Source organism: Cervus canadensis, chromosome 9, assembly GCF_019320065.1.
Source record: "Cervus canadensis isolate Bull #8, Minnesota chromosome 9, ASM1932006v1, whole genome shotgun sequence".
NCBI lineage: Eukaryota > Metazoa > Chordata > Mammalia > Artiodactyla > Cervidae > Cervus > Cervus canadensis.
In genome coordinates, this window is record NC_057394.1 from 42501934 (window position 1) to 42514854 (window position 12921).

General features: G+C 35.5%; 1 protein-coding gene across 2 annotated transcripts in view; it reads left to right on the top strand.

The window, feature by feature from the left end:
• KLHL1 (kelch like family member 1) overlaps nucleotides 1-12921 on the top strand; it is a 476190-nt gene that overhangs the window by 225643 nt on the left and 237626 nt on the right. For both annotated transcript variants that reach the window (XM_043478165.1, XM_043478166.1), the window contains one exon: nucleotides 3178-3374. In XM_043478165.1, coding sequence (XP_043334100.1) covers nucleotides 3178-3374 — 197 coding nt within the window. The remainder of the gene's footprint in view (nucleotides 1-3177; nucleotides 3375-12921) is intronic.

A 12921-nucleotide genomic window follows, 5' to 3' on the forward strand; every position in this document is an offset into this window, starting at 1 on the left:
TTATAGGTGAAATGTCATGTTTTAAACTGAAATTGTCCCTCACCAACATATGACTTGTTAATTATAAAGGGAAGTGTTTCTGTAGAAATTTAAGTTTCTTTAAAATAAAGGTATCTGGCAGACACTGTTTTAAACAAGATACCAAACTTAACACCAGCAAGAGTGGGATATACTGCCATTATCACTCACTCTGTATACATGGAGTGAAAAACATCACTTGTATTTTCTCCCTACCAAAAGGTATTGGCTAAATCTAATCATGGGGAAAAATATGACTAATTCACATGAAGAGATTCTACAAAACGTCTGGTCTGAACTCCCCTAATATAAATGTCATGAATGAAAAAATGGCTGGCAAACTGTTCCAGATTAAAGAAGACTAAAGAGATGTAGCAAGTAAATAATGTATGAGACTTCATTGTGTGTGTGTGTGTGTGTGTGCGCGCGCGCACGTGCGCACTTAGTCGTATCTGACTCTTTGCAACCCCCTGGACTGTAGCCCACAGGTTCCTCTGTCCATGGGATTTTCCAGGCAAGAATACTGGAGCTGGTTGACATTTCCTACTCCAGGTGATCTTCCCAACCCATGAATTGAACCTGCATCTCCTGCTCTCCTGCATTGGCAGGATGATTCTTTATCACTGCACCAACTGGGAAGCCCTTGATTAGATGCTGAATTTAAAACTAAAATCAGTAAAGCATCTTATTTGAACATTTGGGGAAATTTGCATTAGGGCAAATACTATTGTATCAATTCTTGAGTGTAAAAAATCAAATTCGTGAGTGGCTATCTAGGAGAATGCTGTTGTTTTTTTAAAGAGAGACACACTGAAGTATTCAGAACGAAATACATTTTTATTAGAAGTACTATAAAATAATTCATCAACTATAGCATAAACACACAAACATATACATAAATATAGCAAAATGTTAACTCTTTGTGACTGTGTTTTCCTTAGTGAAGTTAAGGAAAAGGCACTTAAGTGCTTATTGTACTATTCTTGTAAAATATTGAAATTTTTAAAAATTCAGAATAAATTTTTTGATGTGGGAAAAAAGTAAAGGCATTCTGTTTATAAAAAGTTTTCTTAATAAATATTCTGTCCTTAAAAGATGAATTTTTGAAAGTAGACAACTTCTCTTAGAATGTAATAAAAATAAATATTAATGATGAAATAAAGATACATCTAAGAAAAAAAAAATGACAGTATCATCACAAAGTTAAAAAGTATATTCCAGCTGGCAAGAATATCCTTCTAAATTTTAACTAGATAACAGTATAGTAATAATAAAGATTAATCAATTATTTTCCCTATGGTTTTACACTTGAGGTCCAATTTAGACATTTGAGATAGCTTTCAACTCAAGTATAAGCTTTAATTTATTTTTGGAGTATTATTAGTTTATATATTGCATATTGTTGTTAGAAGCTAATAATTCTGGGTGTGGATTCGGAGCTCAGGCTTCTTGCTTCCCATGTAGCATCCATCCACTGGGCTTTTCATGTAGGCCTTAGTTAGCTTGTGGGCTTCCCAGGTAGCACAGATGTAAGGAATCTACTTGTCAAGGCTGGAGATACAAGAAATGTGGGTTGGATTCCTAGGTTGAGAAGATCCCTTGAAGAAAGAAATGGCACCCCACTCCAACATTCTAGCCTGGAAAATTCTAGCCATGGGCAGAGGAGCCTGGCTGCCTTCAGTTCGTGGGGTCACAAAGAGTTGGATACAACTGAGTGACTGAGCATGAAGCACAGTTAGCAGGTAGAAAAGAAAGAGTAAGGGTGAGGCACAGTCACATCATAAACGTTGGTGTGGTAGCAACACACATCCACTGACGTGGGTCATGATGTTAGCATGTGACTTGACCCCGTGTTCAGGAAAAATAAGTGGAGATATTTCTAGTGAAGGGTGGTCATGTGTGTCACAGAAGCTAAGATGAAATAAATCATTTCTGAGATTGCATGACTTGGAAAACCTCACCCAATAGGAATAGAAAATCTGAATGGAATGAAACTACAAAAAATGTGCTGAATTGTTACATGAAAGAAAACCTAAATAATTGAGCCTAGATGTTTACACAGATGAGATTTCTAAACATTCCAGAAATAGCTCCATTATTTAACAAGTTATACCAGTAGTTAGAAAAGAAGGAAAAGAAAAGAAACACTGAAGAGCTCAATTTTGAGGTTAACTGACCAGAAAGAAAGGAAAATTCCTCCCCTGGTGGCTCAGATGGCAAAGAATCTGCCTGCAAAGAACCTCTGCAGAAGACCCAGGTTTCTTCCCTGGGTTGGGAAGATCCTCTGGAGAAGGGAATGGCTATCCACTCCAGTATTCTTGCCTGGAGAATCCCATGGACAGAGGAGCCTGAAGAGCTATAGTTTATGGGGTCGCAAAGAGTCGAACATGACTGAGTGATTAACACACAACACTGACCATATGAAAAGAAATATTATAGGAAATTATAATCATAGACACAGTGAGCTAAATATAATATTAGCAATGTACAACATGTATGGTTATAAATATATATACAGATGTTAATTAAATACACAGAAATATTCCATATTCATATAAACAGTGTATATATTGTCAGAAACTTAGTGCATCTTTGCTCTCCTAAGCTTATAGACGTGTGTGAGTGCATGCATGCTAAGTTGCCTCAGTCGTGCCCAACACTTTGCCACTCCATGGACGATAGCCCACCAGGCCTCTGTCCATGAGATTCTCCAGGCGAGATTACTAGAGTCGGTTGCCATTTCCTCCTCCAGGATATCTTCCTGACCCAGGGATTGAACCCTCCTCTTTGTGTCTCCTGCATTGGCAGGGCAGTTCTTCACCACTAGAACCACCTAGAAAGACATGTGTTGTAAAATATTTCTCTCTCTCTTTTTTTGATTACTTATTTCACAACAGAAAGAACAACCATAATTCCTGTTCAATAGGATACAGGTATCTCAGAGGAAGCTGTGTTTGTGTTTGTATGATTTTGAATATCACACAAACTAAGAAATGCAAGATGCCAAAAACAATTACTGGCCTTTTATGAATTATATTTCATTTGGATTATCAATTTAGGTTCAATCATTTCTAGAAGGTTTGCCTAATGTTTGGAATAATAGACTGGTACATATTATTTCATGCTTTAAACATGTTTCATAATTCTTTTAATGTTTAGGTTGCTTGGAATTAAAGGAAGAAACCATTGAAAACCTTCTTGCAGCAGCTTGCCTTCTTCAGCTTCCTCAAGTAGTGGAAGTGTGTTGCCATTTCCTCATGAAGCTCTTGCATCCATCAAACTGTTTAGGAATCCGAGCATTTGCAGATGCTCAAGGATGCATTGAATTAATGAAGGTGGCCCACAGCTACACGATGGTAAGGAAATGTAATTTTTTAATAATAGCGACATAGCTGTATTGTCAGAGGTTAAAATAATTATAGTCATTGCAATCAAAATTAAAACTTAAAATTAGTTTTGAATCACTGGCACATTTTTATCATGAGACACAATGTACTGTATAGTATTTAAGAACCTCAAAGTAGAAAAGACATCACATAATGGTCTGTATTATGACTCCATTTACACTTTATAGATGATATAGATATAGATATTGACTACTTTTGATTTTAAATGATTCTTAAAATAATTTTTTCCTTAATTTCTCCTTGGGACATCTATCTTTTACATCTCCTTCCACAACTGCCTTTTCTCCTCTTTTCTTTCTAGTTAAGAGCTAGCAGCTTATGCCACAAAAATTTTTCTTTTGCATTTTTCAAACAACCTCCCTACCATGGACTCGGGTTTGTGCATGCTAAGTTGCTTCAGTCATATCTGACTCTTTGCGACTCTATGGACTGTAGCCCGTCAGGCTTCTCTGTCCATGGGGTTTCTCCAGGCAAGAATACTGGAGTGGGTTGCCGTGCTCTCCTCCAGGAGATCTTCCCGACCTAGGGACTGAAGCTGCGTCTCTTAAGTCTCCTGCACTGGCAGTCATGTTCTTTACCACTAGCACCACCTGGAAAGCCCATGGACTGAGGTGTATTAACCAACATTCAGTGCTGAAATCCTACCCCAAACGTGATGGTGTTTGGAGATGGAGGCTTTAGAGGTGAGGTCATCATAGCAGGCCCCTCAGGATGTCCTTATGAGAAGAGACACAAGAGAATTTGCTTCCCTTCTCTCTCTTTCATGTGAGGACACAGTGAGAAGATAGCCATCTGACAGCTCAGAAGAGAGTCCTTAGGGAACCCAGTAAGACTATATTTTAAATATTGGACTTCTCAGCCTTCAAAACAATAAGAAGTAAATTCCTGTTGTCTAAGCCACCTAGTCTGTGGTATTTTGTTATGGCAGCCTGAGCTATCTAGTACACTTTTTATCATAGCATGATACGTTAGGTATGCATTTGTCTGTATGATTTATGGAGGAAAAAAAAGGATCGTGATAGTATATTTTAAAGTATTTATTGGGATAGTGAATATTGGATTTCAGAATTCCTGGGAACTTTTATACTAAAAGGGAAAATATTTAGGTAAGTAAATCAAATGTTGCTTTTTTTTTTTTTTGGTAAATTTGTCTTTCTGTGACATTTTTCATAAAAGGTTTAAATTGATTATCAGTCAGTAAATAGTCTTGTAATACTATAAGCCTATTTCATATTTTTCTCTTTGATTTCTTGCTGTATGTATAGACATATTATATATGTAAATGTTTTAACAGAAGGATTAAAAGTCATCTAAAGTGTACACTTTAAATGGGTGGACTTTGTAGTATGTTCTTTAAATGTTATTTTCATTCTAGAATTGAATAATCAGTTAGAAAATTTTCATACTGATAATTTTATATCTTAGAAGCAATCATTCTAAAAGTGCTTAATACAGTACCTAGAATATAGCAAGCACTGTATAAAATGCTAACGATTTTTGCTGTTGTTACTATTAATATTATTAATGATTTTATTTTTATTATTGGAACAACCAACTCTAAAGCATAGACCTTTCTCTTTGCAACTAAAGGGAATAATTTATATGATAAATCTCATTAAGCCTTATAGTTGCTATTTATTTAGAAACTTTTATTTTGAGATTTAGCACCTTTTCAATTACTAATGACAGACATTTGAGTCTCCTCATTGTTATTCTTAGACAGACTCTCAATATTATTTTAATTTTCTTCTTTAATCCTTTAAGCAGATTAGCAAATTAAATAAAATGTAGAAATAAGGGAAGGAGATGCATGCTTTGTACGTCTATTGTCAAATTCTTTTTTTGAAATATTCCATGACAGGGCACAGTACTACTATTCAAATTATATGAACCATATAAAATTAATGTAAACAAATACTTCATCAACCAAAATATCAAAACCCAACTGCTGTCATTTAATTATGCACATCTCATTACACTTCGGAGTTCCTGGCTTAGCTAAGCCAAAGAACAATATGCCTCCATATCCATTGGGATAATGGTCCCTTCTGGTCTGGTTTGAAATTATTAATTTAATAATAAAAATGTTTTCCTTGCAGCTGCTTGAACTGATCTGGGATTTATCACACAATAGTATCAATATAGTTTTTAAACACATTAAAAAATATTCTCTATAGTAAACTATATATGTAAAACAGAAATATAGGGACGTCCTGGCTAAGACACTCAACATTCTAAACAACTCTATCTTAACTTATTTTTGAGACTATGGATTGATCATGTGTTGTGTTATGCATGTAAAAATTAAAATGATTTCAAATTCTGTTGGAAACATGAAACTCCAGTGCTCTCCAGATGCTCATGGTTTACTCTTTTACTGGAAAACATTTTCTGACCAGTTGTCTTCCTAGAGTATAATTTTCTCTTAGTTATAATGCTTTAAAATGAGTGCATCTGATATTATAATTTTTACCATATATTAGCCTCTGATCCATGTTTAATTTTGCATATCTCCTCATTTAATCTATTTAATCTGTGCTTCAAGAACAAATTTATTAAGCTTTTTTTTTTCTTCTTTTTAACTCCTTCAGTAGCAAAACATCTCAGGGTTTCTACTGAGTAAACTCTGTTACTGAATTAATATATTTATTGGCTCTAAATATGCCTTCATTGCTTAGTTTACACATGGCATTCTTTAATTTTTAATTTCCTTGCCAAGATATTTTAGCTATGAACTTGATTTTATAACATTCAGATCTTAACTTGCTGTCTGTATGCCTTTGCTTTTTATATGTTTTGCTGTTTTCTTTGGAAATTTCACTTATTTAAATTCAGCTATTGATTTTGTGTGATTCCAAAATCTTTCAGGGAAACTTACCCTGCTTGGCAGTGGTTCATGTGTCAAATATTGGAAAATTTTGATTGCGAGCTCAATATTAGAAGTGTGAAATAAATTCTGAAACATTAATTTACATTTTGGGTGCATGAATATACAGATACCAACAAGAAAATTGAAGGAAATAGTTTCTCTTACTCTATTAGAGTTCATTATGAAACCTGTTTTTAATTCTGGACATCTCATTTTAAAAATATTAGAGAGCAACAAACAGAAGTTGATAAGAATTATAAGAATAGCAAATATTTAATAGTCCTGAAATATGAAGAAAAGTTGAAAAGATTTGATCTCTATGACTGAATAATATCAGAACATGGAAATAGATATCTTTGTGTATTTGATAGAATGAATTTTTGTTTGAAAAAACACCATTTGTGTTTTCTCATCCTGTTTTTAATTTTAGTAGTATAAACTTCTTTTCAATTTAAATATCATAGGAAAGAATAATTTTGGAGTTGAAGTGCTTTGTGTGATGATAGATGAAGTGTCTGGAGTCTCCTTCCGTCTTCCGATTTTTCTTTCTCTGCTCGCTTGTGTATTTCTACTAATCACCAATATCACTTCCTACTAAGGTCAGCTCTGCCTTTAGAGGAGACTCCCGGATCTTCATTTTTAAGAAATCCTCTCTCCATATGGTTCTGGGTTAGACTTTGACAATTAAAAGCATTCATGCAAGGTATAGAAAGTGGAAATGAAGGAGAATCCATTATTTCTGCACAGGTAGATGCAGGCAGATACGTGGACAAATGGAAACTTGAAGTAACTTCTAAGTGAGCACTTGAAAGTAATTGGCTTCAGTGCTGTAGACTGAGACAGTTGATTGGAGATTTCTGGAGGTTCTTGAGGAGTTCAGTGCCTTTGTAGAGTACTTGTTAGGACAGTTCATATTGAGCAGAAGTAGAAATCATTAGCAGAAAGTTCTCTGACCTTCACTTCCACAGCTCTTTCGACAGCTATCTAGGTCTCCAAGTCCCTATCCAAAATCTATTCTACATAGAACACATGGTTTGTTTTTCTAATTCAACAATGTCTTAAACACATACCCCCAAATAGTAGATTTAAACTTCACATTTTGATAGAAGTGATTCTCCCCACCTAACTTCTGAACAACTGCCTGGGAATTTTTCCTAAAAAATGAATTAATTGCACCACTTCTCAATATGTCCATGAATTCCTTTCACTTGTTCTTTACTCATGATAGTTCTTTTATCTAGAATCCCTGGTTTCTAATTCTAAATAACCACCCTCACTTCCCAGTTTAAGTTCATCCATGCCTAAGAAATATTTTAAAATTTTTCATGGCATTCTCTGTCTTATTTAAATTCTTAGTATTCCTCTTGTTAGCACTATATGGTGTCACCATACATTTTCCTATGCAATTAATTATCCCTTATGTCTTTATGACTGATCTTCACAACTACATTGCAAATTCTTTGTGATTGAGAACAGGTCTTTCCACTGAGATTTGTTTTTCCCAACAAATCTCCATTGAGATTTTATGTACCTGCATGTGTAATATATTAACTCATTCCTATAGTTCCCATGGATATTTAGAATCACTATTCTCAGAACTCCCGAATTCAGTTATTCAGCAAGACTATCCATGTTTTTCCTCTAACTTCTAATGGCGTATCCTATTGTTATTTTCTTGTTCACACAATTCCAACCACACTGTTCCTCTTGCTATTTTTTGACTACAGCAAGCATACTATCACCAGATGACCTTTGTGTTCTTTCTTACTTCTGCTGGAAATGCTCTTCTACCAAATATTTATATTCTTTCTCTACCTTATTCAGCTTTCTGCTCAAATGTCACTTAGAAATCTCTTCTCTGAATATTCTATTAAAAGTGACATTACTTTCAAAACTCTCTTTTTCCTTAAAGAGTTTTCTATCCTTTAGAGGACTTTTATTCTAGTTTCATATTATTAATTCTTTGTTAATGGTTGTTGTTGTTCACTTCTGCCATAATGTGGTATCTCCTTGATAGCATCTATTTAATTTTCTACAGCTTGGAGACCTAGATAGATGTCTCTTCATAGCATTCATTGTTGAAAGGGGAAGTTACTGTTGACTACTATGTACCAGAAGCTGTAGAAAGATACAATGGTGACCAAAATAGGCATATGTTGCCCTTGTTATTCAGTCACTAGGATGTATCCAACTCTTTGCAACCCCATGGACTGTAGTGCTCCAGGCTCCCCTGTCCTTCACTATCTTCTGGGGTTTGCTCAAATTCATATCCATTCAGTCAGTGATGCTAACTATCTCATCCTCTGCTGTCCCCTTCTCCTTTTGCCTTCAATATTTCCCAACATCAGGGTCTTTTCCAATGAAATTGTAGGATGATATAGGAGATCAAAACAGGAAAAACTTTGGCAGTACAAAATTTTGCAGGGTTAAGGAGACTTTGTTAAAGATTTGTGCTGTTATATTAAAATAAGGATATAACATTGAACATTTCTGAGCAAGCAAGAGCCAAAATTTAATTTTAGGACTGATCTTCAGATTGGCCTGAGGAGAAGGCAAGAAGAAAGACCAAGAATAAGATTAGTACTTCATAAGAGGCATATATGTATATTTACACATACTGGGTGAGTGAGAAAGAAAAAGAGAAACTGAGGTAACTCCTGACATTTTGCTTGATGGCAATGCTTATCTCTACTGGTGCTGGTGGTGCACAAGTTAAATACATAGTATATATCAGACTTTTTGTTTTTTTCTATGTTTCCCTTTACTTGCTTGGTCGCATATTAAAAAGCAGAGACATTACTTTGCCAAAAAGGTCCATAGAGTTATGATTTTTCCAGTAGTCATGTATGGATGTGAGCATTGGACCATAAAGAAGGCTGAGTGCTCTTGAAGAACTGATGCATTTGAACTATGGTGCTGGAGAAGACTCTTGAGAGTCCCTTGGACTGCAAGGAGGTCGAGTCAATCCTAAAGGAAATCAATTCTGAATATTCAGTGGAAGGACTGGTGATTAAGCTGAAGCTCCAATATTTTGGCCACCTGATATGAAGAGCTGACTCAGAAAAGACCCTGATGCTGGGAAAGATTGAAGTCAGGAATAGAATGGGATGACAGAAGATGAATTGGTTGGATGGCATCACCACCTCAACGGACATGAGTTTGAGCAAGCTCAGGAGATGGTGAAGGCCAGGGGGAAGCCTAGTGCACTGCAGTCCATGGTATCACAAAGAGTTGGACATGACTGAGAAATTGAACAACAATATATCAAGCATTGCTCTACAAGTTAAATAAAATTTTAAAATTTAATCTTTTAAAAAAAATAAAATAAAGTAAAATTTAATCTTTTCACAACTCCTGCAAAGTATGTGTTATATCCATTCTAAAATGAAATTAAAAGATGCTTACTCCTTGGAAGGAAAGTTATGACCAACCTAGACAGCATATTAAAAAGCAGAGGCATTAATTTGTCAACAAAGGCCCGTCTAGTCAAGGCTATGGTTTTGCCAGTGGTCATGTATGGATGTGAGAGTTGGACTATAAAGAAAGCTGACGCCAAAGAATTGATGCTTTTGACTGTGGTGTTGAGAGTTCCTTGGACTGCAAGGAGATTCAACCAGTTCATCCTAAAGGAGATCAGTCCTGGGTGTTCATTGGAAGGACTGATGTTGAAGCTGAATCTCCAATACTTTGGCCACCTGATGCGAAGAGTTGACTCATTTCAAAAGACCCTGATGCTGGGAAAGATTGAGGGCAGGAGAAGGGGACGACAGAGTATAAGATGGTTGGATGGTATCACCGACTCAATGGACATGGGTTTGGGTGGACCAGGAATTGGTGATGGACAGGAAGGCCTGGTGTGCTATGGTTTATGGGATCGCAAAGAGTCGGACATGACTGAGCGACTGAACTGAACTGAAGGTTTAGGGAGGCTAAATAACCTACTCAAGAATAGTAGAACATGCTAGAATGGAGATTTAAATCTGACAGTGTCTTACTACAAACTTAAAACTCTGTTTAATGTGCTAATATATTTACATATCACCCAGAAGATCAAGTTAGATTCCTGATATCCAGAATATTTCAAGGCATGGATTACTTGAGACAAATGGACACTATAAACCTGTAACATGGATGAGATCAAAGAATTCTGTGAAGATTTTGCTCCTCAGTTTTACCATTTCCCTGTTCATTTCACGCGTACTTTCTACCCAGTGCTACCAGCATGTCTTGAAAGATTCCACAATGTTTACTCTAGAAGCAGAAGCAGTTCCAGTAAGACTAATGGGAGGCTGCTATGATCAGTCAGTAGCTTTGAAAAGCAGGTGTTTCACAGATGGAGCATGAAGCCTTCCAAACTTAGTATAAGAGCAGCAGCCCTTTCAAAGGCCAGAACCCAAAGCTCCTGTACATAGTTCACTTGTCCTTCAGAGATGTAAAAGTAATGCCAGAGAAAATAAACTTTATTGATGTGGTTTCTGTTTATGGTTTTGAAATATCTGACATTGCTCATGATTCCTAGTCAGCAGCATTGTTTTTTTTTTTTTTTTTAATCTTTACCAAAAGTCCCACAAATAAACCATAAACTAGAATTTGCTTTGAGAGAACAAATGGAATTTAAATGTCTTTGTTTTCCTACATTGCCAAAATAAAGTCCACTTCATCCATATTCTCCTCAGGACTCCTATGTGATGTATTAGTACTAAAATTTGCTGTGAACATTTTTTTTTTTTTTGGTTTGTTTTTCATTCATTGCTTTGTGTTAGTCCCTTTGGGTATCTCATTTGCAAACATGGTGTGAATAATGAGTTTAAATCAGTATATGAATGTCAACTTGAAACTTTGCCAAATTTGATTTTCAGAATTTCTTTGTCAATTGGTAAGAAGTGAAGGTGTTGAGTGAGTGTAGTAAGTTCCTTGAAGGACAACTACCTATGCTTAATCCTCACAAGCAATGAGAAGCATGCAGAGGCCTCCACAGAAAGGAATCTCCTCTCATCTTGTTTTTGATTATGTTTTCCTTTACTTGCTTTGTCCCTAAATTAGACTACTCTTCACAGGCAGTTTTAATTTGTGTCATTACTCACGGTCATTGGTAAAATTCTGGAAGTTGATTTGAGTGGAAGTGTTTTAAAAAATTGTCTTTAAAAAAAATTGTCTTTAAATTGCTTAGTGTTGTGCACAAACAGGATATTCAGATTACACCAGATAAACTGACAGAAATGTATAATAAGTAGTAATATTATAATAAATAATTATTCACTTATGCAATTGCAGTTTGACTATATAAAACTTTTTAATTGTTAGGATTCTAGAAAATAACCACAATAAAGTGTGCAATTATGACAGTTTCAAAGACTAATTAAGCATACTCACAGAGGATCCAAGGAAATTGTAAGCTTTTTAAGGATTCATTTTAGACAAAGTCCATTTCTTCTATTCAGATGCTCTTTGAGTATGTTTCTATTTTAGGTTTTCATATTCAAACTGAAGATATTCTGTTTTAAGAAATGAGTCTTTCTGCATTGTTGTTGATAATGGTGTAGATGATAATATTCCTCTACTTGAAAAACACTCCATTCATTGTAGGAATTTTTTCAGTTACATACTCTGATTTTATTTTCATTTCTTCTACTGGGCTATTTCTAAAACACAGTGATTCAGCACACAGGTGTATAAAGTCACACCACATGCACACACACACACACACACAAGCAAAATCTCCTATTAAAATTATTAAAATGTATTAGGTTATTTGGGGCTTCCCAGGTAAAAGAATCCTCCTGTGAAGAAGGAGACACGGGAGATGCCACTCCAGTATTCTTGCCTAGAGAATCCTATGGACAGAGACGCTTGGTGGCCTATGGTCCACAGGGTTATCTACCAGATTTAAATCTTTGTTGAGTTGTTATATCATGAGTTGATTCTGTGGAACAATAATACAATGAATGAAATTCCAAGATGGAACACTAATGTCAAAAAATACCCTATAAACCCAAATTTAAAGGATTTTCAGAGTCACTTGTAAGTAGTATTTAATTATTTGAATTATTTAATCTATAGAATTTCATTCTATGATAAATAATATTTCTCCTTTGTTAGAATAGTTCTAAAAGGGCTTCCTAGGTGATGACGGAGAAGGCAATGGCACCCCACTCCAGTGCTCTTGCCTGGAAAATCCCAGGATGGAGAAGCCTGGTAAGCTGCGATCCATGAGGTCACTAAGAGTCGGACACGACTGAGCAACTTCACTTTCACTTTTCACTTTCACACATTGGAGAAGGAAATGGCAACACACTCCGGTGTTCTTGCCTGGAGAATCCCAGGGACGGGGGAGCCTGGTGGGCTGCCATCTATGGGGTCGCACAGAGTTGGACACGACTGAAGTGACTTAGCAACAGCAGCAGATGATGCCAGAAGGAAAAGCCAGAAACCTTTTGGCTATAGTGCCTTTCATTTTTCAAATCAGTTCTTCAACAATGAAATCAATAACTTGCTTTTGTTTGGAATTTTTAAATACTTATGAAAAACTCTGATTTTCTATGCATATGAAAGTTTCACTTTATTACAAAAATTTGCACCTTATGAACTAATGTTATAAAATATTTATATTTTCTGATGAGGTAATGA